At 42.2% G+C, this 27,573-nt stretch overlaps 1 protein-coding gene and 1 long non-coding RNA gene across 4 annotated transcripts; one reads left to right on the forward strand and one right to left on the reverse strand.

The window, feature by feature from the left end:
- The first annotated feature begins 83 nt into the window (after positions 1–83).
- On the forward strand, positions 84–15,266 carry LOC115578440 (uncharacterized). Its single transcript, XR_003983449.1, has 3 exons — positions 84–109; positions 227–307; positions 15,188–15,266. It is a non-coding gene; the product is annotated as an uncharacterized LOC115578440 (long non-coding RNA).
- Positions 15,267–22,885: 7,619 nt separating this feature from the next.
- On the reverse strand, positions 22,886–26,755 carry LOC115578480 (zinc finger MYM-type protein 1-like). Of its 3 annotated transcripts, XM_030411457.1 has the most exons (4): positions 25,922–26,755; positions 24,614–25,845; positions 24,369–24,474; positions 22,886–23,836 (listed from the first exon to the last, which is right to left on the reverse strand). In XM_030411457.1, the coding sequence occupies exons 2-4, from the start codon at positions 25,747–25,749 to the stop codon at positions 23,306–23,308; spliced, it is 1,773 nt and encodes a 590-aa protein (XP_030267317.1). In that variant the 5' UTR covers positions 25,750–25,845; positions 25,922–26,755; the 3' UTR covers positions 22,886–23,305. The 3 variants fall into 3 exon arrangements, 2 of the variants coding, with proteins under 2 accessions (XP_030267317.1, XP_030267316.1); XM_030411456.1 differs by having other exon boundaries at positions 24,614–26,755; XR_003983463.1 differs by having other exon boundaries at positions 23,816–23,836; positions 24,369–24,484; positions 24,614–26,755.
- Positions 26,756–27,573: the final 818 nt, after the last annotated feature.

The raw sequence follows: 27,573 nt of genomic DNA on the forward strand, positions 1-27,573 counted from the left end.
GTTCCCCTTTTAAATACAAGGAGAGTAAAGGCATTTGTTTTTGCACGTTCATTGTTATGTTTTGTTTACTCTTTGCAGATTGGGAATGCCTGAAGAAGCTCAGCTACTGGTAGGAATGTTGTTAAATTTCAATGTAAAATTTGTATCTCTTGATGGGAATAACTGCATTTATTAGAGAAAAACTGCTATGTAAAATGGCTGCAACCAAATTTTTCTGTTTTCATAGGGCAAGAACATTTACATTGAGGACCTGTATGTTGTTCCTACATGGAAGCACAAACAAAGCAACATACTCAAAAGTGCTCCAGTGAGTTTGTCTTAAATGTTATTTTACAAATACCATACTCATTCAATACTCTTAAATCGATCTATATATCGAGAGAGAGAGAGAGAGAGAGAGATAGATAACAATTGTTTTAAAGGGGACATATTACGCAAAATGCACTTTTTCATGTCTTTTCAGAACTAAAAGACCAAAAAGACAATCCTCTCTTTTTCTCCTTCTCCATCTTTCAGTAAATGTGTGCGCAAACACGTCGTTTAGAATTGGCTTGCCTTTTGATGTAAAGTGCAAGCTCATTAGAATAGTAACCAATGTCACCATAGTAGGTTAACAGCCCCTCGGCAGGCTTCCAGAATGTTCAGTCTAAAACAGCTTGTTTCAGACAGAGGATGAACTGAGGGGCTGCATAAAGGGCCAGTATAAGATTTTTGGGAACTGTGACTTATGCAAAGCTACTCTAGTAGAGACCCACAATAAAAATATAGAGCTGGAAATTGTCAGGATTACGGATTTTGTGTTGTGTTTTGTTGGATTTTTCATGCCTCACATGTCCTTTAAGTGTCTCCTATGTTCTTCCCTCTGTCTCCCTCTGTCTGTCAGTATTCTCATCCCTGCCTTCCCCTCGTTATCTCACCTGATGGTTGTTGTGGAAATTCTCCTTTGTGAGGTAGAGAGTTGCTAAGTCTCCGAAGAACTTCAGACTTCAGCGTATGAATCAGATGTCATTTAATAACACGCAGCGTGGAGTAGAAGGCGTAAACGCGTTCTCTGACAAACTCTAAATTGTTATCCCTTAAGTACAGAACAGAGAGGAGGTTACCTTCATTTACAACAGTCATAAAACATCTTCTTTACAGAATAATGACTCTTTGATATTTGGGTGTATCCTGTCTTCCCAGGACAGTGACCCTTTGATGTAACAGATGGGACAGCAAATGTTATCTTATCTAAACTTGTGTATCTTTCCATGTGGGGATGTGCCCCCACCTGTGGCTCTTGTGACACCTCAGGCAGTGTGACAGTCTCTCTTCCTCCTCCTGTCCTTACAGTACATTGATAACAAAAGGAAGACTATGTAATTTTCTCACATTCCTCCCTTTTGACACAAAAGTGTCAACACAACATTTTTGAGAAATTACATTGAAAGTTTCAAAAATAGGAAAAGACATTTTTAACAACTACAAAATGTTTACAGCTGACCGTTTTCTACTGTGAATAACAATAACAAAAACAAAATACAAATACAAAAAAAAATTCATTAAAACAATTAATATTAAAGAACAGAATTATATCAACTCATCATTTAAATCATCATATGGGTTTCCTGGGGCCCATTCCGTCATAGAGTTCATCAGCATCAAAACCGCTGGGTTTCCACTTATTTTCTTTTTCAAACAGTTCTCTTTTTCTCCTGATCACCTGCTCTGTGGCAAGTTTTAGTTATGTCCTTTCAGGATTGTTTGATCCTGCATCGGTTCTTCTGTGTCTTCTTCTGCTCTCGTAGACAGTCCATTTTTACCCTTTTGTAAGAGATGGGGTGTTTGAGTATCAGTATGGATGATATTAGTGTATTTACAAGATTACAAGATTACTTTATTTGTCACATACAGAAGTCACAGAGTAACATGCAGTGAAATGCCTCCTGGTTACTCCTAAACTGCCTTATAAATAGATTAAATAAGATAAATATGAATAAAATCAAACTAATATGATGTAAATAATGTAATTAAATATAATCTAAATAATTTAATCAAAAATTTAAATATGTGCAAGGCTGTGTGTATGTGTGTGTGTCAGGCTGAGTCTTGATGGGGAGTGGTCAAGTTGAGTTCTGGTTCAGGAGTCTAATGGCCTGAGGAAATAGCAATATTTTCCTGTTACTCTGAGTTAGTCTACGTCTCTTTTTAGCAACCCTCTCTATAATCACAAATAAAAGATTGATATATAGCCTGCAACATTAGTTTAGATCCAGTTCTTCTCTCAGAAACATGTGGTTCCTGATGTGTTTTACTACACATAAAAATGTTAGCTATATCATCCAGATCTTGTTACTGTAATTCACAGCCTAATTTTTCCATGTTGTTCATCTACAGCAGGGGTACTCAAATACAAAACCTAAAGGGCCAGAAAGATTTTTTTTCAATAACTCAAAGGTCCATGTATTGAGGTCGGTCAGGCCACATGCAATTATACTGTAATATTCAAAACAAAATGTCCTTTTCATTCTAAACAGCAAAATACAAACTAAAATAAAATGTAATTTCCATTTTAACATAAATTAAAATACATAGTTAAATATTTCCTTTTTTGGTTTGCTTTCAAACATTGTGTCCATCACTTCAGTCATGCTTTATTTTATTTCATTGTGACAGAGATTTGACAAGAATCCTGCTTGCAGCTTGATATAATGATTTCAGTGCATTTACTTGTGTTGTGCTTATCTCTGAATTTTGAGGAAATGTCTCTTCAAAATTCCTATGCTTCATCTCATAATGCCGTTTCAAATTGGAAATCTTCATCACAGCTTTTCCTGGCATATTGTAACGCCCCTTGTGGACTGTGGCGCAATGACTCTTGGGTATTCTGTTGGTGTAACTATGGTTCGTGAATGTGTTTGTGAATAAGATGATATGTAAGATGGTTGTGGGTTAATTCACGTCATTTGTTCTGTGATTAAATGGTGTTGAGTTTTAACAAGGATGATAAAAAATTTTAGCACTGTGAGTGAAAGGGTGTTTGCCGGGATAAACTCCCCGTCTGTTGAACTATTTAAAAAACTTAAAATACATAGTGAAGTTAACCGTAACTTGTCAAACTTCTTAAGGTGAGGTAAAGTAAGGTGGAATGTTCAGTACCACTGCAATGTCAGATACATGGGGCTTGTCCTGGTTGGTGAGAAAATGTATGCAAATTTGAAGTTCCTATTTCTGTAAGTCGCTGATTTTCACTGTGCACTTTGTTATAGCAGTTTACTTGGAAACACGCCATATTCAATCTCTTACCCCCAGCATACGCGAACTGCTCCGAAAACAAAAGTTAAAGTTAAAAGTTGCGCTCTCAGCGGTGAGTGACCCAGCTGTCTGTGTATCGTTGGCATGGAGACAAGTCCCGGTGTACACGTGCTGACCCAACCAAAACACATGGTGAAGGAATAAAAGTTCGGGGGCCACAAACAGGAGGCCGGCGGGCCGGATGCGGCCCGGGGACCGCCTATTGAGGACCGCTGATCTACAGGTTTTCTGAATTCAACAGAGCGAAAAAAGTGGCCAGTGGCAATGCAGAGGGACAGAGCAGCCTTGACTCTTTTTTAACAAAACCAGGTGTGCAGATACACAGCCAGGGCCATCCCAGACTGTATATCTATATTTCTTAGATATAGCTGTGCAGTGTTCTTAGTAGACCAGATAGCAACAGTTGACAGAGGGGTCATTACAACCAGAAGAGACATAAGATTTTTATTTTTTAAAGACTTGAGACTTGACTTGGACTTGTGACCAAAGACTTGAGACTTGACCAAGTCTCACCCCTCAAAGACTTGAGACTTGACTAGGACTTGTGACCAAAGACTTCAGACTTGACTTGGACTTGCAAAAAAAGACTTGTGAACATCTCTGCCACCCAGTGACCATAAAGTAAAGACTGAAGAACATTTGGCCCAATAAACGACTATAATAGGCAATTGGAAAGAAAACGAGAAAACAAAGAGTGTGCTTTGCTGTGTTGGAGGATCTCACAAATGGAAATTGTTTTTGAGTTACTGATACGCTTTGCTAAAAGTCATCACAGATTAAAAGCCTGCTCGGGATCACTGAGCTGTTTTGGAGCAGATACCACTACTCATGGAGTGTGCTGATTTGCTTGCATAAGTTTTGGCATCTTCCTCTAAAAAATAATAATAAAAATAAAAATAACTTTATCAGTAGTTCTATTTGCTTGAGTATTTCCTGTAAAAGCAGACCTGTTGAGCAAATTGATCTTATTGGTGTTTCATATTGGAAATAATTTTTTTTAAAAAGAAACGCACTGAATTGAGCAGACGTGCTCGCTTTGTTGATTAAATTGATCATTTTTTGTTTTATAAATAAAAAACAATTCTGAACTTGACTCGACTATTTGATTTGTTTCAATTAGCCTTCTCTGATTGATTTAATTTGTTGATTTTCTTTCCTTTAAAAAAAAAATAATAATAATTCATTTTCGTCTTATCAAAATCTTACCAGTGAAGTAACTCTTTTTCAATTGATTGAGTCCCTCCTCCTTCAACTTTCCAGGTTGAATTATCTGTGATTCTTTTGTTTTGATTAAAAATTGTTTATTTTTATTGGAAAATCCTCACTGGCCCAGTTAGTTTTGTCAATTTAATCAACGTTTCGCTTTATGGTGAGGCCGAACTAGTTGACTTGGTTAATTGGGCTGCCCTGTTCACAATTGGTTTGTTCGGTGGATTTAATAGTTGCTTACTTTCTCGGAATTCTACAGGTTGTGTGAGCCGTTTCTGTTTATCGACTCCTTCTGTGATTAACTAAATTGATTTGCTTTTTAAAAAGAATCCACTGATGGGATGATTGACTTTTAATTGGCTGTATTGGCCAACATAACTATGAAGAAATTGCTTCTAATTGAAAAAAAAAAAAAAAAAAAAATCTTAATAAACAAATACATGAAGAAAAGGTTTAATGATACCCTATAGAATAAGACAAATTGATTGATTGATTTTTTGAATTTTTCTTCTTTCTTTTCCCACCATTTATCCAATCATAGAGCCTTTCCTGGTCAGCTACGAATTAAACCAAGCACAGATAACTTATATCCCAATAATGGATGACACACGAAGCCCACGCACTCTAGGACAACTGAAAAAATGGATCACTCGGCAAATGGTAGAAGAAGCCCTAGATGAAGGAAAGAGTGATACAGACGTCAGAGCACGCATTAGGAAATTGTGGGGCAAGTGGGAAAAACAGGGGCTACTTGCTACAGACCCTAATGTAGCTCTGCTCAGTCCAGCTTCCATTCTGGGCATCTCCACGCTTGCAACAGCATCATACAATGAGGCCAGAGCTGAGTGGGAAAAGAGAGGAAGGCATAAGTGGGGAAAAAGGTTGATGGACATGAGAAAGGACACAGCTAACTTTACCACTGCTGTGTGCAAACTCATGACTCAAGCAGGGAGATTCAAGGCTGACAAAGAAAAGGAGAAGACTCACTATCCTCAACTGTCTGTCAGCAGTGCTTATGGAGCATCACCATCAGGAGCTGCCGGAATGCTACCACAGCAGAATTTGGGACAGCAAACACTGCCACCACCCTATGCACCAATTCATTCAAACAACAACCTATTTATATCACCACCTGTCACCCCAATACAGGCAGATATACAGACCCCAGTGCAGACCGCCACCCTCAACATCACAGGAGGGCAACTGGAAGTTGAGAACCCTAACCGAGACGCCACCCAGCTTCTTCAAGAGACACAATCTGCTACAATGACAGACATCATACACCGCATTTCTGACCTGGAGCAGAAACACAGATTAGAAGTTGCAGACAACCCTTTAGTATCAAGCTCTATACACAGTGAAATCGAAAAGATTGTGAACTCACAGAGATCCACAATGAGCTCTCATGCTGCAGCCCCCAGTACTACTAGCACTAATCCAAGACCATCCTCTGCCCCAGCTGCTCCGTATGCCACTGATGACACGGGAATCCCTCTAACACCACTACGTCAACCAGCCGTCAACCACTTTCACGTTGTTGAGCATCTGACACCGGAGAAGGAGCACAATCTCTTGATGAGGAAAGAAACTATGAGCCCGAATGGAGGCTGGATAATGACCCAGACAACTGGACTCCTGCTGGAACCCAGCTGCTGGAAGGCACCATGACTGGAATCATCACAGGACATTTAGTCCAAGCCACACCTGTTTAGCATCCATATAACCATAGGAGCCAAACCCAACAGGCCTCAGCACACACTGGTAACTAGCCCCTCCGATTGACTGGAAGTGGTGGAGCAGTATATGTCCCTTTCCGATACAGAGACATGAAAGGCTTAATCGAGAAATTGCCGCCCTTCGTCGGAGGAGCATCACTATGGATATCGACTCTGGAGAGCCTCACTGCCGGAGCAGTATTGTGCCTTGGAGATATAAGAGCACTACTGTCAAGAATAGAATGATCAAGACAAGCTGAAAAGCTCCTCGAGGCTGCAGGAGTTCCCACTAAAGCTGCAAACGTCAAGCCTTTCGACAATTACCGAAATCTTCTTTGGGTAGTCTTGAGAGCTGAATATCCCACACCTCAGGATCTTCACACTGTTAGGACCCTCAAAATGAAAGATGGAGAGGAGATTCGAGACTACTTGAAGAGAGCTGAAAAGAACTGGGAAGAACACACTGGCAACAGACATGATTCCAGTCCATCCATGACTATTCTCTATATAGACCAGTGCCAGAAGGGGCTGCCTGCATCAATCCAAGAAAAATTGGATGATGTGGTTGGTTTAGAATCCAAATCTGAAGCTGAGTGGAAACAGCACATAACCCATTGGTGGAGGTCATGCGACAAAAAGAAATCTACAGAAAGGGAAGATTTGGACAAGATAACTTCTATCCTGCTGAATCAGCAACTGACTGACAAAAATGCCCAACAAAAGGCAAAGACAAAACAGATCTTGGTCACCACCCCCGCACCTAGCCCTACCGACATACAGCTCACGGTGGACACAGCTGTGGCCAAAGCTGTTCAGCAAGCACAAACAGCCAATGCCCAACCTCCGGCGACCCCCCCCCCCCCCCCCAGCAACCCCAATGGTGCATACAGCACCTCAGTACAACGACCACTCACCGATGACATCTGGAAACTCCTACAGAGACAGAGGAAGAGAAGGAAATCCCAGAGGCAGAGGAATACTTACAACAATGCGCTGCTTTGGTTGTGGAGGACAGGGTCACTTTGTGAGGGACTGTCCAAGCAACTCCCAATATGCTCAGGGGCAAGGAGGTTACCAGCCGCAGACCACTCCCTATAGAGGAGGACTCCCCGCTAGAGGAAGAGGAAGAGGAAGGGAACACCTGCAGTATCATCACCAGATGCCCCAGTCCACCATCCCTGATGATCAAAATCAGCCCCAGGGCTACTGATGGGGTCTTGAGTCCGGTGCAGGTCTGCTAGTTCCACCTACAGCAGAGCCAATGGTGACCTGCACCATCAATGGTGAACAGTACGAACTAATGGCCGATACTGGAGCCTCAGTCTCCAGCATCAACATCCCCTTGCCTTTGTCTTCACAGACTCTCACCATTGTCGGATACTCAGGAAAACCACAGATCCAAAGATTCACACAACCATTGGCTGTCCACTTCGGTCCTCAGTAGCTGTACCATCAATTTCTGTACGCACCTGATTGTCCCGTCAATCTCTTGGGGAGAGATCTCCTCACCAGGTTCGGCCTGATAATACAGTGTACTGATAAAAGGATGATAATCAAGCCCCCATCCATGCCCCAAGTTTCCTACCACAGAATCCTCTACATGGCACCTGCGCAAGAACCCACAGAGAAAACTGTACAAGTATTCTGGTCCCGACTACTGACATCAGGAGAAAATTCTCCCCTCCTTCAGTACACTTACATGGAGTGGAAGCCATGGATTCAAACCCTTTTTACATTCTCTCCTCCGCAAGACCCTTTGCATTGTACCCACAACTACGTCAGTACTCCTCACCATGTCTATCTTGAACGATGGGAAGAAGAAAGGGAGGGAATCACTGAACACCTGAAGATACAGCACATCTATCTGGGAAAGGAGGGTGTTGCTGCACATTGTCTCCTCACCGCTGAACAGAAGGACTGGTATGCATTTGCGACATATGCTGAGCCACATATCACCTTGGCGATAGGAGCTGGCCATGAATCTAAGTCCCTCGGATCAATGGTAAAAAAGGCAGTGCAGCTTGAATGGACGTACACTGACTCGCCCCTCCTGTCCCGAAACGATGAAGTTGACATGTGGAGAATCTTCTACACTGGGACTGAGGTGGGAATGTTGGAGACTCAAAATCTGACTGAGTACGACGGATCAGATACAACAGCTCACCCGGACACCCCAAGACTGCTCGCAGATCTCCCGGACTCTCTCTGGACGACCGGTCCGTATGATGTGGGATTGATCCCCAACCACACTGTTACTGTCCGTACTCTGCAGCACCAAGTCCCTGTCTGGAGACCGCAGTACCGCCTGAAGCCTGAACAGGAGGCTGGCATTGCTGACACCATTGAAGGTTTGCTCGAGGCAGGAGTCCTCATTCCATGTTGCTCTCAGTGGAACACACCTATCCTCCCAGTTGCAAAAGCTGACAAAGGATGGAGAAAGCTGTCAATAATGCTACCGAGACAACGGTACTGCCCGTTCCAGAGACCCGAACACCAATACTTCACTGTGATTGATTTGGCTAACGCCTTCTTCTGCCTTCCTCTGTCGATTGCATCAAGGCAGCTGTTTGCATTCACATACAGAGGACAACAGTTTACCTATACACGTCTCCCTCAAGGTTTCAGAGACAGCCCAGGACTGTTCAACGCTGCACTATGTGCGGACCTCCATGATTTGGAGTTGCCAGCTGACGTCATACGGATTCAATATGTGGATGACTTGCTGCTTGCCGCACCTACTGCTGGAACCTGTCTTGAAGCCACATACTCTCTCCTGTCAAAGGTCGCAGCTGCAGGCTACAAAGTCAAGAAAGAGAAAGTTCAAGTGTGCAGAAGTGCTGTCACATTCTTGGGACACCTCATCTCTGAGAGCACACTCTGACCACAAGTCAGCGAAACTCCATCCTCAATCATGGAAAACCTACTACTGTCCAACACACGCTGGCTTTCCTGGGATTGACAGGCTACAGCAGGAATCATGTGCCCAACTTTGTCAACCTGACCCAACCTCTGAGAGATATGTTGTCAGAAGCAGGAAACAGGAATCTCACTGCCATCCTCACCTGGATGCCAGAGGCTGAAGAAGCATTTACTAACACCAAACAGGCGCTTGCAACTGCTGCAGCTCTCAACAGTCCTGACTACACGGCGCCCTTTCACCTGGATGTTTCTGAAAAGGAAGGCATTGTCAATGCCGTTCTTTATCAGAAAAAGGAGGGAGAGAGGAGGATACTGATGTATCACAGCTCAAGACTGGACAACATTGAAACGGGTCAAGGTGGCTATGCCCGCCATCTTGCCGCACTGGCTAAAGCCATAACAAAGACAGAACACATGGTGATGTGTCACCCGCTCAAGATCAACACAAACCATGGTGTAGTGGCATTCCTGAACTCCAGTGCATTCACTTTCTCAGCAGCAAGGAGAATCAAAATCACAGAAGCACTAACACAGCCACATATCACCTACACAACAGGAGGAATAAACATGGCTGCCAACATGACAACAGAAGAACACCTTCCACATGACTGCGCTGAAGTGGCAGCAAAAGACATCAAGCTCGGGCCAGACCTGGAAACAGAGCCTCTGCAAACACCGGAACTCACTTTATTCACTGATGGATGCTGCTACAAAGGAGAACAAGGAAATGTTGCCTCATATGCAGTGGTAACACAAGAACAACAACACCACGAAGTGGTAGACCAAGGAATAATCCCACAACCTGCCTCTGTTGAAGGGCTTAGAGTCAACATCTACACCAACTCAGCCTATGCTCATGGAGCTGTGCATGTGGATGGCCCACAGTGGGTGAGAAGAATGTTCTAACCACTGCCAACACACCTGTGAAACACAAAGATCAACTGGAGGAACTGATTAAAGCAGTACTACTCCCAGAAGAGGTAGCGGTAATGAAATGCAAAGGACATGTCAAAGGATCCTCAAACGTGGCAAGAGGAAATGAAGCAGCTTTTGCTGCCGCCAAAAAGGCTGGAGGATACAAAGGACAGATGATGGCTGCCAAAGCCATCGAACTACCGGAGCTAACAGAAAAAGACATCAAAGACATGCAAGACGAGGCAGGAGCCTATGAAAAGAATGAATGGGTAAAGAAAGGGGCTACTCAAAAGGAGGGACTTTGGAGATCCCACGATGGAAGACTAGTAGCTCCGTCCAAACTGTGTCAGCTGCTAATGAAGCAAGCTCATGGACCAGCTCATTAGAGCAGGAAGACTACACTAAAAAACATCGACACACTATGGTGGCATCCATACATGTCAAGCATGGTGTACAACTATGTAACTGAATGCACTGTGTGCAATGAACACAACCCCAAAACCAGTCTACAAGTGCCCCATGGGAAAGTTCCCCGTACCAGATGCCCCATTCAAAGACATTACCATCAACTACACGGACATGGGAGCGGAAAACAGAGTGCGGGGCTCCAGATACCTCTTAGTGATGGTAGACAGATTCACCAAATGGGTGGAAGCAATCCCCTGTAAAAAGGAAGATGCCAAAACAGTGGTAAAATGGCTGAAAAACGAACTCATTCCCAGATATGGAGTGCCACGCTCCATCAAGTCAGACAATGGATCCCATTTTAACAACAAACGCTTAGCTGAAATAGAACTAGCTTTAGGGATCACACACAAGTTTTGAAGTATCTATCATCCTGCTTCACAGGGGATAGTCGAAAGAGCAAATCAGACATTGAAGAGAAAAATGGGGGGGACACCTCCTTATTCTGGATCTGTGGCAAATTGACTGTGATGACTATATGACTGCGCTGACTAACCTGACTCGGGCTTTTTGTAAACAGGTGCAGAGTGCGGAGGAGGAGCCAGAGACAACCCATCCGAAGACTCCTGTTGTAAGTGTGGGAGACTGGGTACAGGGGAAGGTCAACAAGAGAAAGTGGTCTGAACCCAGGTGGACTGGACCATTTGAGGTAACTGAACGTACCTCACATGCAGTCCATATAAAAGGTAAGACAGGAGCCAATTAGCACCACCTGACACATTGTGTACCAGCCTCACTACCGTCTCGCACATTGAGCGAGATTAGAACTGATTTGGAAACACAGGCTGCAGGCACCAAAGAATAGAAATCTAATTTAGCGACTGAAAGTTTGCCTGCCGCCACCCACGTGCGATGTCGGAATTACCAAGACCACACGTGGCAATAGAAAGACAGAGACCATGGCACCCATTCAGACATCCAGGGTTCTGTGGTCTCCAAGGAACCACTTTGTGCCTCATAGTGCTTGTTGTGATGATACTTTTCCCCCTTCTCATGCCCAGACCCCAGAGACTGAAAATGCCAATGACAATCATTGATGATGCTACTGACACAGGCACCACTGAAGCAGACACGATTGATGCAAACACTACTGACGCAAACACCATTGACGCAAACACCATTTAAACACACACTGCTGGAATGCCACCCACTGTCAGACCAAGGAGAGCTAAACGTATGATAGGCCCAGACTGGGAGACCAGTGATACCCGAAAAGCCCCTGTTGTTATCCATTGCCATTCAGGAACAGCACAATGTACAGCCTCTATTGAAATCTGTGATGTATTGCCATGCCCAAAAGGACAGAACTTACATTATAAAGGGACAGTAGTGTACCTATGCATTACCGTATCACAGTCCACAACCTGTAAGTCTGGTCGAGTGCATACTGAAACCAGGAGTACCTGGGGTTGTAGCTGTGAAAGATGGGAGTGGGTTATCGCTAAAACAGGAACACTGAACACAAGAACGGAGCACGTCCAGAGATGGCTGCTCGATCAGAACGTACATTTTCCATCACCACAAGCAAAAGTGGAAGTGCATTGATAATTACCTTAGCAGACCCAACACCTGCAGACAGCGGCACTTATGTTTTAGGAGGACATCGATTCGGTTACCCTCAGAACTTAATACAGATTAGAGTAACCCCATTGGTTCTGGATGTCCCGCTGACCCCTGAATCAGTAGACCTAACTCCAGACGAGCAAGTCAGATACCTGAAAATTGACACCCCTGAAGATTTGGTTCACTTTGAGACAGGTTATCAGGATAAGAATTCATGGCTTGAATGGATGTATTTCACTGCTGAATCTTACAATCTCACCAATTGTATAGCTTGTTCCACAGCCAGACCTACCCTCAACACCATCCCAGGGCCACTGTTCCCGACCACTGACAGAGCTGGATTTGAGTGCATGCTGAAATTACATATGACTGCCAACCCAATCAACTGCTCGGCATTAATAAGTTGTTTCCAGTTGCAGCTAACAACACCATACCACCTGTCTTCATTCCAAAGGAGGGACGTTATGTTTGTCTGACACGTAAAAACACTACGAAAGTTGGAGCAGTGCCTCGATCCTGCTGTGAATGTTACACCTAGACCTAACATGGGTAAATTGACCCTAGCCCGTGCGGATTTGTTTTGGTACTGTGGTGGAAATAGATTACGTAATGTCTTGCCCCCCACATGGTCTGGAACATGCACCTTAGTTAGGCTGGCTTTCCACATTACTCTAGTGGGACAAACAAACACTGATGGTAAAAGCTCTGTTAGCTGGCACTCCAAAAGAGCCACATCTACTGCCTTTGACCTGACTGCTAACTCCCCAACTTACTTTGATGCCATAGGCGTCCCACGAGGCGTTCCAGATGAGTACAAATTGGCTGATCCCATTGCTAATGGTTTTGAATCAATCCTGCCCTGGATAACAGTAAACAAGAATGTTGACAGGATCAATTATGTCCACTATAATGTCCAGACACTTGCTAATCACACTCGCGATGCCGTTACTGGCCTATCTGAACAGGTAGCTGCATCCTCACTCATGACTGTCCAGAATAGAATGGCCCTGGATATGCTGCTTGCAGAAAAGGGAGGAGTGTGTGCGATGATTGAGGGTTCATGCTGTACTTTTATTCCCAACAATACTGCGCCTGATGGGTCTGTGTCCAGAGCATTAGATTGCCTTAGAACTCTGGCTAATACAATGGCGGAGGACTCTGGAGTGGATGATATCTTCCAAGATTGGATGTACAAGGTTTTCAGTAAATGGCAAGGTTTCATAATGTCTGTAATGATGTCGCTAGCGGCCTTTGCGTCAATTCTCACCTGTTGTGGATGTTGTGCCATCCCTTGCCTTAGAACCTTAGTTAACCGTCTAATTACCACTGCATTAGCCAATGCAAAAGACCAGCCCCCTTATCAGATGCCCATATTAGACATTGTGGGTACTGTTTTGGATCTTGAGGAAGCTTACCCTTTTCATCCTCTCCCTGAGTCTACCGACGATTGTGTCATTGTTACCCAACCCCACGGCCCCAACCCCATTTTTATCCTCCCAGGTGACCGTGACTTGTTGATGGGTGAGATGGTTTGATTTTCAGGTCACTCCAAATGTCCCCAGAAGGTCGAGCATGTGTTTAGTTTGACATGGTTCTGTTTGCTAACAGATGTTGCTTGCTTTACCCTTTCCCTTGCTTACATCATGTTTGGATGTTCATGGCTATGAACATCAAACCAGACGTTGAAGTCCTGCTACTACTGGATTGGAGTTTTTCTGTCCTATAGAGGTGTAGGCAAAAACGAAACAAAATCATTAAAAAACAAAAAGGCTGTGTGTGTGATACATGTTGAAGGTCTAGTAACCGTTGATCGAGTGTTCGCCATACTGACCCAAGGAGGATTACCTCCATAAGTCATGCGCCCATTAAAGATCCAGATCTTAAATGAGTTTTTTCTGTTTCCTTAAAATTACCTCGACGTGCTTAAATCAAGAGTTCTTTTTCTGTTTACCTGAAATTTACCTCCACGAACTTAAATCAATGAGTTTTTGCTGTTTACCAGAAGATTACCTCCTAAAACTCAAGATCATTAAAGATCCTAATCTTGAAGGACATAAGTTTTTATTTTTTATTTTTACTAGATGTGAAACCAAATATATAAGTATGCTGTATTTTCTTTTATTACTAGATGTGTAATGCCAATCAAAGTCCCTGCCTTATGATAACATCGACTGTCTGTTATGCAACTTTTACAGATTTGTTCACACCTATTGGGTGTGAAAGGATGGATTGTCAGGATTTATTATTTTCCTGTTTGATTCGAGTTCTTAACACTATGAATTAATAACTATGCACTTACTGTATATAAATAAAATCAAGCACACTGTGAAATTAACTGATTAGTACTAACAGACTGTATTATCATTATTATTATTATTATTATTGTACTGACAATCGATATTATTTAAGAGTTGTACGTATCCTGATGATCAAATAAGATTGAAACAAGCATTAGCCCCATGTTATGAAGGGTTAATACATTAGAGAGAAAAGCCAGGATATGAGAGAGAACGCAGCTCCATTCTGTGAAGAGACCAAGGTCATAAGATTTTTGTTTCAAACAGAACAAGAAAGTGTTTTTCACAAGAAAAGGCCAAGGTCACATGAGATTGTCGGAAGATGATCATGCTACACTAATTTTTGCCTGCACGTACATAATGTTCTTAATGTTTCTTGAAATATAATAAGTAACAATTTAAAGCAAAAGGCTTAGCCAAAGGTCAGGGATGCTGACAATAGAATGATGAGGAAAACAGGACAGTAGAGGGAGGTTCTCTCAACAGGGCGCTGTCTCCGGGGATTGGACTGGACAGTGCAAAGAAGTTGGGACCAACCTAAATGCACCAACAAGGGAGAGCCAAGTCTAAACCACGGTCACTCCCCACCTGTTTGAACCAATAATGTAATCCACACTGTTGTTGGAAAAACTATAAGATGTACTGTTAATGTGAAATTCTTCGTCTTCCTTCTGGGCGATTGTGCCATGTCAAACAGAGAAGATCCTTGATCAAGCTTTGCTTAATGATACTATTCTAAAATAAATGGTAAAACGTTTGTCGTAGTTTGTCTTCTCTCTCAAATAAAAGAACATGCCTGGCATATATTAGGATGATATGGACATGAAGCATTTCATAGTCTTTCCAGCCTGGACAAATACAAGTGCATCAGATCACTTCCTTTTATGTGTAAGCACAATCTGTGTAATGACTTTGAGATACAAAAATAAAAATGGAAACCACCAACAGACGCGGTCCATAATAATGTTATGCCCTCTGAGATTTTTGTATTACCTGATGCCAGTTTCAGTGTTCTTTCATATGACATTTTGACATCTAAACACAGTAATATTCACTGAAATATTAAATGTGGAGATGTTTATTTTTTCAGAGGAATGACTTAACATTTCTGTAGGTCTGATGGTGAAATTACCTAAAACTGTAGTCAGCCTTCATAACTTTTAAGGTCTTGTACGTGTTTTTACCAGCCTTAGGTCATGAGGCCACTACTGAGGGAGATTCTGTTTTTAGACTTACTCTATGAAATGCATGAGTCTGGATTTGGCGATTCTCAGTACAGAGCCATCTTCAGGTCTATAGATAAGAAACTGCCACATTTATAAGGCAATGTTTGGGCTATGTTCCTAAAGCCCAGTGGTTCTCAAACTTTTCCTGGCATGCCCCCCTTCTGAAGCCCAAAAAAGTTAATGCCCCCCACCCCTCAACTTTAAAAAAAGGATCCAATTTGAATTTTAGTGAAATAAAGGTCAGCCCGATAGCATCAGCAAACTCTTGTTTGTTTATTTCCCTACAGAAAATAGCAGTTTGAGAACCACAGCTATAGCCCCTGTTGACATGGTTATGGCTACGTTCCTACAGCCAGTTTAAATGTTTTGACAGTATTTGTATATTCTTTGTTTATTATATTTGGCTATGTTCCTACAGCCTTATGTTGAGGCAGTTGCCACATTCATTTCTTGCACACAGTACTTTTTGTCCAAAATTAGCTAATAGAAAGAAGAAAGAATACTGTAGGTGAACCTTCATCCAACCACATATTGATCTAATTGGTCCAAAAGTTTTACAGATATATGTGACAACCATGGTACTGTTACGAGCACTTGCAACTGAATTTTAAATTTGCCAAAGAAAAAAAAAAAATCCCAATTAACATATTTATCACATTAAGGTGGTCTTGTCACTTTTCAGATTGATGTTTGCATCAACCAGTTAACCAAATTCTAATCTGTACTTTTGTATGTCTGTTGCAAGGACCTAGGCACTGGCCATGTTGTAATGAGTGTTTGGATCAAGATATAGCCCACGTTCATATGGGCTGTTGATAAGCTGCTGCATGATGATTTCAAAACCTTTAATTTCTCTTGTTTGTTTTTACAATTGGGGGTATTGCACAGAAAATTGATCCTGGAAGATGGACTGAGAGGACCGGGTTTGACATTCCGGTGACTTATAATTTACTTGCTGCAACATGTATAAAGACTTAGCTATGAACTACTAAAGCAGGCAGTAAACAAGGTCAATTTCTATAATATTGCTTGCTTTTTTGTAGGTGGATTTAAAGTAGCTTAAAAACAGTAGTGCATAACAGTCGATGTATGCAAACACCATAATTTTTTATGAGTTGATCTTTACAGGGACAATGCAAGTAAATAATTTTTCAGACATGTTGTTGTAAATGTAATTTTAAAATTGAATATGTTTATTCTTTTAGGGTTTGCCGTGCCAGATGGCAGGATATGACTGTGGGATTTTATGGTAATGGTAAGATGTTTTTTCTTGTGCGTGTATATCTATGCTTGCCCAACTTTGAATTAATCCCATTTTGTTTTTCATCTTCTCTGTTTTAGTACACCCTTTGCCTTGTGAAGAGTGTCCCGTTTGAGTTTCAGGAGGTTAGGGGTTTTGTTGTTACATTTCTTTATTTTCATAAAGAGAGAATGTACTTGACATGTAGCAAATATTGCACAATGCCTTTCTCTTTAATGAAATATACTAAATCTTCTCATTGTGACCCTCACGTTGTAGATGGACATGCCTGTGATTCGAAAGTGGTAGTGTGTCCACCTCATGGAGCGATTTGAAACTTAGGGGTATGACGCCTGTAACTGGTTTGACTTTAACAAAGGGATAGTTTGGTCATAATACCAAACCATTACAAAATAAAAGTAAAAGAAGAAATGTCAGTTAAAAAAAGAAAATAAAGGTTGCATATTACGTACAGTGTGGAACTTTATCTCAGAATTTTTGTTCTCCTTAATTGAAAGGCAAGGCAAAAGGTTTGCCCACCGGACAAGCCAGGCAAAATGTCTCCTGACTGGAATGCTGCCACCAGTTTTCAGGGTACCAAGGAGCTTTAGGCTGACTGAAGACATCACCCAACACATCCAAGCAGCACATAGGCGGAAAAACACAGCAGAGAAAATACTGGATGTCATCAAGACAGGGAAGACAGAGAAACACCTCAAAGTAGGTTGGAAAATGCACTATCTATATGACCTTTCCACTACTATTATACAGTTGCAAAAGACAAAGTGCTTTGAAATGCATTTATGTGCACTCACATTTTTTACTGCATTTTCTGTAGTGTCCAACTGATAGGGATTTTTTGGCCCGATAACGATAGCCGATATTAGAGGGGGTGCAATCATCGATAGCCGATATGAAACCAATATAGTGAGTTTTTGAGCTGGAATGAAAACAGGCCTTGGATTGTGCATAGATTTTGCACCAATATGATTATGCAATAGTACAGTCACAGTGACAGTAGTACAGATAGATGCTTTCTGAAACCAATGTCTTATTCAAGACTTTTAACATTTAACAGACTTTTTTTTTTTAAAAGACATTTAACATTTGAACTTGTTCAGTCAAGCTGAGAAAAATTGCAGATTGGCACACAAACAAAAATAAAATAAAAATTATGTAGCAGAACTTTCAATCGGGATAAACAATCGGGGCGCCGTTTAGATCAGTTGGTAGAGCGTGCGTCCCATGTGCCGAGGCTCTGCAGCGGACCCGGGTTCAACTCCCGGCCTGGGTCCCTTTGCTGCGTGTCACTCCCCCTCTCTGTTTCCTGTCATATCTTCAGCTGTACTGTCAAAAAGGCCAAAAAAAATTTATAAATAAACAACATGCTGTCAGTCAGTGAGTGGCAGGTTGTAATACAGGAAGCATAGCTTCTCTGCATTTGCACCCAACAGGTTGCTTCTCTTGTCCTCATATATAGCCTTGATGTTAAATATGCCTGACGTTACTTAATTTATTGTGTTATCGAGTTTAAATAGATGCGGGTGGCGAGTTGATGCGGTGGTTGTGTCCACACACCCGGGTTGGTTTATGTGACTAAAGGGGACATTTCGGCGCAGGAGGGAGCGGAGCGTGGATGCGATCTCCTTCAACCATGCATGGAAAAGGGGAATGATAAGAAAGGTTTTTCTAATTTATTGAGAAACAATGCCCAGGTCAGCAATGCATGCCAAAAAACATGTCGTTCATTCGTCCCCTCCATAAACCAACCCAGCTGTGGACACACACAATCAAACCAAGCCAAAATGACGACGATAAAATAAAAGTGATCCCGCGTCGTGTCGGGCAGACTAGTGCTTTCTTGGTTCAATCCTTTTAGCATTGTATTTGTATTAAACTGTACCCTTCGGTGCTTTTTTGCAAACTTTTAATAACGTATTTAATCAATCAAAAGTTACTATAGCAAGCGTGAAGTGGGGTCTCACAAACATGGGGAAATGAACACAGGACAATCCAGTCCACAATTATACAGCAATGGCATGTCATGTGTTGGGCTGTTTTTACTGTTTAGCTGCTCAAACATGTACTGTGCCCATCATTATACTAACGTCACTCATGTAGGCTAATGCTACTACTGAACATCTGCAATGATATGGGAAAGTTGCCTCGCAGTTATTTATTACCAGGCTACTTAAGGACCTAGGAATTTGAGGCAAGGCCCAACGCCAAGCCATCAAAGTCCTCTCAAGCGCAGCGGAGCAAGCAAGCCGGTGGCTCTGGCTGAAGAGGAGAGATGCCACCTGGGACCCAAAACAGCATCTGTGGCGTGGAAGGGTTAAGAGCTGAGGGGGGCACACCTGGGACGCCAGATGTTGCCGATGAGCCCTCTGGAGGTGTTGTGGGCCTGTCATCGAAACACCAGTGAAGGAGGGTGCCCACCTGATGACTCCAATGAAGCTCCGAACCTCTCTGTCACACAGACAGCACTTTAGCCCCTACCTGGAAACCCTTCATTTGTCTGTACCGACCCACTTCATACCTCAGGAATGAAATCAACAAGGGATTATACAACCTAGTCCTAAAACAGAACAATTACACGGGAGATCTTGGCCGGGGACACTTTTGAAAGGGGCAATGAAATGTGGCCTATAATTGTTGTTCCATGATGTTTTCATGTTTACAGTTACTTATTTCATGAACTAACTTACTGTGGCTTGTGGAAAAGGGGGAAAAGTCTGCTGGTTGATCGGCTGACTGGTCAGGTGGTCGGGAGGTTTCGTGGTGTAGAGTGGGGGAGGGACTTAACTGAAATGTGAGATGAGCCAAAGTCTCTGGCTAAGCTCAGTGCGCCCCACTGGACAAAATAAATCAGTACACCAGCGCGTGCTTTTGTCATTGTCACACTTTTTTTTCTATCGGCGCAACATTTCACCGATACTATAGAACCTTCGATAGAAATTGGGCCGTTCTATCAGGCCCCGATATATCGGTGGCCGATAATCGGTCGATCACTAATTTTCTGTGCACAGTCTTTCCTGACTGGTGAAGAGTCATCCAAGTGGTTGGAGAGGTTTCTTGGTGACTCCAAATTCAAGGCTCCTGTTTATTTCGAGGATGGAGAGCACCTCAAGGCTTTATGGTCATACTTGTCCAATATTATGGACACCACCCCTACAGATTACCCTGTTGGAGACAGAATTGATTTCTTCCTTAATGTGTTGTGTCCAGAAGTGAGTAGCTTAAGTGTTCTGTAGATGGACTATCAATTGTTTCCATTTAAAAGGAGCTGTTGTTAAATACAATATGATTTTTTTCCCCACTTACCCCTAGTTTAATCAGTCCATCCAGGTTGTTTTTTGTGTTTACAGACTGTAAACCTCCCTAAGTCACACAGAAAAATCAGCGCATTCAATCATACCACTTGGAAATTCTAGGGGGAGAAAAGTTGCCCACTTTAAGTAACAAATGGGACTATAACTTCATCTCGTTATACAACCCTGTTGTAAGATAACAATTAAATGAAACTTGTAACCTTGTTATACTTACAAAACTTACAATAACAGTTCATAGAATCATTTAGTTTATTATGGAGCCAGAACGGTGACTTTAAAATTTGGCATCCAAAAAAAAAATTGGCATTGAAAACAAAACCAGTACTGAAAAAGGAAACATTGTCATTGAAACATTTGTATTGAAAACAGTTGTATTGGCGTTGAAACAAGTATTGGCACTGAAAAAAGAAACTAATTCAAATAATTCAAATCCGAAAATCTTATCATTTTATTGGGATTTTTTGGGATTTTTCAATGACAATCTTCAGATTTTTCCTTCATGTCACTTTTTTTTCAGTGACAGATTTTTTTTACAATGTCAGTTTTTTTTCAGTGTCACTGATTTTCAGTTTCAACTTTCTGTCACAGTTTTGGCGTCGAGAGGGAGGGGCCTGAGGGGAGGGGCAAGTAGAGCGTGGATTGCTGCATATCATTTGAGAAGGTAATGGCAGCAGCCTGCGGGAAGGCGGGGCTGGACAATACCGTTGTAGGATCCGTGTGCCGGCCATCTCTGGGCAACACAGAGTCCAACTACCTTGCGGACTTTCTTCAAGCTCTCTCCTGATGTGTCCAAGTCTCTGTATATCTGGTTCTGTCCCGGAGCTCCCTAGCTTCGGTCTCTATATGCGTATGGAGTGTCGTAGTAGAACCGGGGCGCCGAGGACAGAGCATTAGCCACAGTTAGCACAACAGTACAACAGCAGGCTGTTGTCGCTTGTTGTGTTGTTCCGAGCTGGGGCTGCAGCGCCGGCTGCAGCGCCGCCTGCAGCGCTCTGGTCTGCTCTCCGAGCTCTGTGCCACCAGACCGCTATCGGAGACCGGAGACCGGCGCTCCCCTATAAACTCAGTTCATGTGAATAATATCACTATTCCTACAATGACTCCTTTGAGTCGAAGCAAATAAACTCAACAAGTCAGTATGCGGGGAAAGTCAGCTGTGATTGTGCTACTGTGGTTCATAGTAAAGTACAACAGACAGCTGTAATCAAGTAACAGACACATATTTTCATAACTGACTGACTTTTCTCCAAGCACTCTCTTTTATTGTCCGGTCTCTGTATGCGTGTACAGCGGTACGGTGGCACAGAGCTCGGGGAGCAGACCAGAGCGCTGCAGTCGGCGAGGCAGCCCCGGCTCGGAGCGACACAGCTGGGGCTAATGCAAGTTAGCTCCGTACTACTACCACACTCCATACGCATATAGAGCTCCGGTCACCGGTAGCGGTATGGTGGCACAGAGCTTGGGTAGCAGACCAGAGCGCTGCTGTCGGCGCTGCAGCCCCGGCTCGGAACAACAGGCTATTCTACTGTTGTGCTAATTGTGGCTAATGCTCCGTGCTCGGCACCCCGGTACTACTACCACACCCATACGCATATAGAGACCGGAGCTCAGGAGCTCCGGGACAGAACCAGATACACAGAGACTTGGGCACATCAGGAGAGAGCTTGAAGAAAAGTCCGCGAGGTAGTTGGACTCTGTGTTGCCCAGAGACGGCTGGCACACGGATCCTACAACGGTATTGTGGCTGGACCGTCCAGCCCCGCCTTCCCGCAGGCTGCTGCCATTACCTTCTCAAATGATATGCAAACCACGCTCTACCTGCCCCTCCCTCTCAATGCCAAAACACTGACAGAAAGTTGAAACTGAAAATAAGCAACACTGAAAAAAAACTGACATTGTAAAAAAAATCTGTCCTTGAAAAAAAAGTGACATGAAGAAAAAATCTGAAGATTGTCATTGAAAAATACAAAAAAATCCCAATAAAATAAAATGATAAGATTTTCAGATTTGAATTATTTGAATTAGTTTCTTTTTTCAGTGTCAATACTTGTTTCAATGCCAATACAACTGTTTTCAATACAAATGTTTCAATGACAATGTTTCCTTTTTCAGTACTGGTTTTGTTTTTAATGCCAATTTTTTTTTTGGATGCCAAATTTTAAAGTCACCGTTCTGGCTCCATAGTTTATAACCTCACATAACACATTCATACCTAAAACTTAACTCTACACTGAACTGTTATTTCTTTTAAAAAAGAAAAATATGATTTGTCCAAATGACAGTCTAAAATTTTGGTAAATCTCGCTGAAGTGGTGGAAACATATAAACATTTTGGATTGTCCAGTAGTGCTGAATAATATTTAAAGATGTGGTGCTGTTTTTAAGAGACACAAGAGGTTGTTGTACTTAAGCAATATTACCCGAGAGGGTGTGCTTTAACGTCATTTGAGCATGACAGTGATGCGGTCAGGACCGAGGTGCTTGCGCTGAAGTGCTCAAATGACGTTAAAGCACACCCTCAAGGGTAATTTTGCGATTATACAACTAATACCAACAAAAATAAAATGTATGATCAAAATCAGTGGCGGCTGGTGCTTTTTTTCCAGGGGGGGCTATACCAAAATCATAAATATACGTCCAATATAAGATTTACTGAAACGCCCCGCCTTACAACCTTTCTGGACTCAAGTACAGGCTACAACAAAGAGGATTTTGGGAATTTGACATTGACTTTACTTGAATTTCATTTTACTTGGGGAATATATCAAAGGATCTGCATAACAGGGACATATTTATTAAAGATCCTCATGGCAGCACGTAAAAAAACAATAACCACATGCTGGCTTCTTAGAGAACCTCCCACCCTGAACCAATGGAAAAATATGATACATGACATCATAGGATGCATACAGTATGGAACATATAACTTTCATTTTGAGATTGCAGAAAGAAAAGGATGCATCACTCAATGTGACTGAATGTATGTACATGACCTCTTGTTTGTGTTATGAAAAAGTAAAAAAGAAAGTATAAAAAGAAAAAAAAAAGATTTCATGAAACAGAAAGACAGAGGAGAAATGGAGGCTTGTTGTGCTCCACTGCCTTATGAGCACAACAATGTTGACAATGTTTACTTTCTGTACATCAATTTTGCCCTTCTCTCCTTGAGAGATGCAAATTTCTCAGTGACTCTATGGTTAAAGTCATGGATGTCTTTGATCAGTTTCTTCTCCATAGAGAGCATGGCCAGTGCGTTAAGACGATCCTGTGACATTGTGTTCCTGAGGAAGGTCTTTATTCTCTTCAGTGTGGAGAAGCACCGCTCAGACTCAGCTGTAGTCATGGGAGTTGTGATGAGGATCTTCAGCAGAGCCACAGTCTCTGAAAAGGTGTCCTGAAGATTGCTCTCCATGAAGAGCTGGTACAGAGCCAAAGCTCCACTACAGTTCTTGAATTCTTCATTGCTGTAGATAAGAGACAGTTCAGTTTTCAGCTTGTTCTTATTCAGCAGTGGGTAAGCCTCCACGGTGGTGTTCAGAGCTGCTTCAGGGAACTGGCTGTTGTACTGCTGGAATTTGTCTCCCTGCAGCAGTGTAGCACTGATCAGGTGTTTGGTGAAGGAGAACCTCTCTTTCGCATGGCCCAAGATAGTGTCACAAACCTAAAAAAATGAAAGCACCAATTAAAAACAATATGGAGATGGATATAAGTCTCTCTCTCTCTCTCTCTCTCTCTCTCTCTCTCTCTTCTATTTTATTCAAGAATTGCAGGTAAGTATAAAGGTATGTACTATGTGTGTGGTCCCATGCAGAAGTAGGATTTATGGAGGAATATGGTTATTAGAGTAAGTTAGGTTAATCTATATCTTACTAACAGGTAAGTGGAAGTATAAAGTATAAATACAGTATTAGTTTCAGTGGTAGGTTTAAAGGACTTTCACACAAAAGAGCTTGACTCATTTTGACTGAAAGAAATGAAAAGATGGGTAAATGAAATTTGATAAAATATTTGTGGCAACTAAACTTCACAATTTCAAATTTAAGACAATTTAATGACTTTTAGAGGACCTGCAGACACCCTATGATAGGGACAGAGCAAAGGAACATAAACTTTATTCCCCCATAATTATATAGGGCAGAATAGAGCACTATGATTGTGAAAAACAAACCAAAACCATTTAGCTTCTATCTCACCTCTGCAGCTATCCTCTGAAGTTCACCCGGGCCCTGTGTGCGGCGTTTCTTGGCCAGCTGCTGCTGAGATGCACTGTGTTCTCCACAGAGATTAGGGATGGAATCTCTGAACAGAGCTAGAGAGAAAAGTTAAGCTTTAATTGCCTGGTAAAATAACCAGGAATATATCATAGCTGAGTTGTTTAAGCATCATTGACATTAACACAATATCAATATTTCACAGCACAACATACATATTAATTTACCTGATCATTTGCATGTTGTCTGTGAACTGCTGCATGATTCTCTGGACAAAGACTGAGTCGATGGTCCGCTTCTGGAGCTGGCTGAAGAGAATGTCCACATGAGGCATGATGTGATGAAAAAGTTTCAGGAAGAAGCTGAAAGTATCATCCTCCAGTAGCCTCACAAACCCTCCAGCTTCCCGCACAGTGGTTGGCTCAAACTCCCCTGAGTCCCTGATGGTTTCAAAACACTGGATGAGGTCATCTTTGTGCTCAAACACAGTGTTCACGGCACGGATATGGAAGTTCCATCTCACTGTGCTTGCTCTTGGAAGTCTGTGTGCCACCACTCTATCAAGCACCGAAAAAAAACCGGAGAATCCAGCCAGGTCAGAGAAGAACTGATTCACTACTGGGATGTGAGATGTCACCTGCTGCATGATGAGGTTAAGCTGGTGAGCATAACAGTGGACATAGTGTGCATTCACATACACATCTTGCACCTTCTTCTGCACACCACCGGTGGCTCCTCTCATGACACTTGCACCATCATATGCCTGGGAAATGAGCTTGCTCTTCTTGTCATCAGGGAGAATGGAGCTTAACCTATCCAAAAGTGCTGTGGCGATGGAATCAGCTGTGGCACTCTGGAGAGGAATAAACTCAAAAAACCTCTCTTGCACATTATGGGCTTTATCAATATAGCGGATCACTAGCACCAGCTGACACTGAGTGGAGATGTCCATCGTTTCATCAGCCTGGATAGAGACAAAGTCTGCACTCCTGATCTCGTCGATGATGTGCTCTCTCAGAACTGAGAACATGCAGTCAAGGAGTTCATTCTGTACTGTTTTAGATGTTCCCTTAAAAACAGTAGCAGTCTGCAGATGCTCCTGTAGAACAGAATCCAGTGATGCTACAAAATCCACCAATCCTTTAAAAACACCAGGGTTTTCAGAGCTTTCACTTTCATCATGGCCCCGCAGAGCTAGCTCAAATGCACCACAGAACTTGACACAGTCTATTATTTTATACAATATGTGCCTGTTTTTGTCCACCTCCTCATTATGCTTACGGATCCCTAATCTGTAGCCTTCATTAAGCTGCTCACCGATGTTGACTCGACCAAACATGGCTAGTTTCAAAGCATTTTCCATGTGGACCCTAGTTTGTTCATGCTTTTTTCCTTTTTCAGAGAAGTGCTTTAAATCAGACACACCTGTCTGAATCCATGCTGGGTCTGATCCTGACGTCTGAAAAAGGAGGCAGGGAAAGCAAAATAAAGCATTAGCTTCAGGGCATGCTGTTAGCCAAGCCTTCTTGCTGAACCAGCTCCTTGAAAATGAGCGGGTGTAATCTCGTCCTCTGTCTTTGGATTGTTGCTGGATTTTAATGTCCGGCTGGTCAGGTCCAAGCTCTATGACTCTGAGCTTCTCTTCTGGTGATTTCCTGCTGAATGGTGTTGTTTTCAGTGATTTAACGGAATTTTCCTTCTCCATAACTCCTGCTGCCGACATCATGGGTCGTCTTGCGCGATGCACGCTGGTGTCACGACCCGAGTGAGTGGCCGGCGCGCTGCTGCCTGTCAAGTGATGGGGCGTGTCACTCCACTGCCCCCTGTCGCGTTGGGGTCGGTAATGCTTTGGGGCGCATTTAATTGCGCCCGAACATGCTCCTATCTGTTGTATTGAGGAGGAGTGAATGCGCATGTGTAACTTATAACGAGAGTCAATGGGCAAATGGAGCGCAAATTTTTGCGCCCCAAACCGGAAATACGTCACCAGTCAGTAACTTCAGACAACGTAGAACATTTTTAATCTAATATTTTATTGCAGATTATACATTTTACTCAATAACTATATAATATTTCCGTGCTCATTAATATATTTTTTATACTTTTCATATTTTTTTCAAAGATCATTTATGTGATTCTTCTCATGGGGGAGGGGTGGGGCGGCGCCCGAGCGCCCTCTATAGACCAGCCGCCACTGATCAAAATATATCCATGTTGATGGACAATTTGCTCCCAAATTTTAAAGGTTTTTTGCAAGTGTGTGTCACGTTTTCATGGAAACACATGGGGTCTGACTAATAACTGAAACAAAATCAGTCACGTCAGTAGACTCATATGTGTAATGGAACGTAGTTTACCACTACAGCAAATAATCCAACCCTTAGTAACGACCTAGCAAAAGAAAGTATTTTGTAGTCCCAGATGAGTGAACTCTGAGCTGACGTTAATGTTTTATCGTGGTCTCAGAATTTCCCGAACTAAATCAATACTGCACAGATTAACAGAAAATGCTTATTTTTATCGCCCAAGTTATAACACAGATGTTGATTTTTTCTTTTATATTTTTTATAAAACGTTTTTACCGCGGTCACAATAGTGTCTCTCAAACCGAAGAGAATAGGCTCCCCTCTCGGCTAAAACGGGACACTATTCCATAAATGTGACTTTGGCAGGTGACAGGTGGTTTGTGATTTATTTTCATGAGTAATAAATAACGTTTCTAAAAAATAAAAATAAAATACTCATATATAAAAAATTAGATTATATATGTATATATATCTATATCTATATCTATATATATATATATATATATATATATATATATATATATATATATTTATTTTTTTTTTATTTATTTATTTTTTTTTCACTAAAAAAATACATGTTTATATTGCTAAAAAAAATCCTTCATTGAATACAATATACATATATTTTACTGAATTAATGACTAGAAAAATGGACTATTAACTTGATAATGTCAGCTGATGGTTAAGTGTTCTGCATTGAATACAATATACACATATTTTACTGAATTAAAGACTAGAAAAGTGGAGTATTATCTTGATAATGTTAGCTGGTGGTTAAGTGTTCTGCGGGTTTCCGCGCATGCGTACGTCTAAAACGGCTGCGTCTACAACTGCGGGTGCGGGGCCTTCGGGGCACTCCAGCGCTGCAGTTCGATAATTTT

Source organism: Sparus aurata, chromosome 3 (genome assembly GCF_900880675.1).
Source record: "Sparus aurata chromosome 3, fSpaAur1.1, whole genome shotgun sequence".
Taxonomy (NCBI): domain Eukaryota; kingdom Metazoa; phylum Chordata; class Actinopteri; order Spariformes; family Sparidae; genus Sparus; species Sparus aurata.

What these genes read in the sequence shown, in the direction of transcription:
- LOC115578480 (XM_030411456.1), bottom strand. Translation starts at nt 26,301, where the DNA reads ATGCGCATTCACTCCTCCTCAATACAACAGATAGGAGCATGTTCGGGC. An exon ending in GACAACATGCAAATGATCAG is followed by an intron (nt 24,475 to 24,613) that starts GTAAATTAATAT and finishes AGCTCTGTTCAG; the next exon opens with AGATTCCATCCCTAATCTCT. An exon ending in TTCAGAGGATAGCTGCAGAG is followed by an intron (nt 23,837 to 24,368) that starts GTGAGATAGAAG and finishes TCATTTTTTTAG; the next exon opens with GTTTGTGACACTATCTTGGG.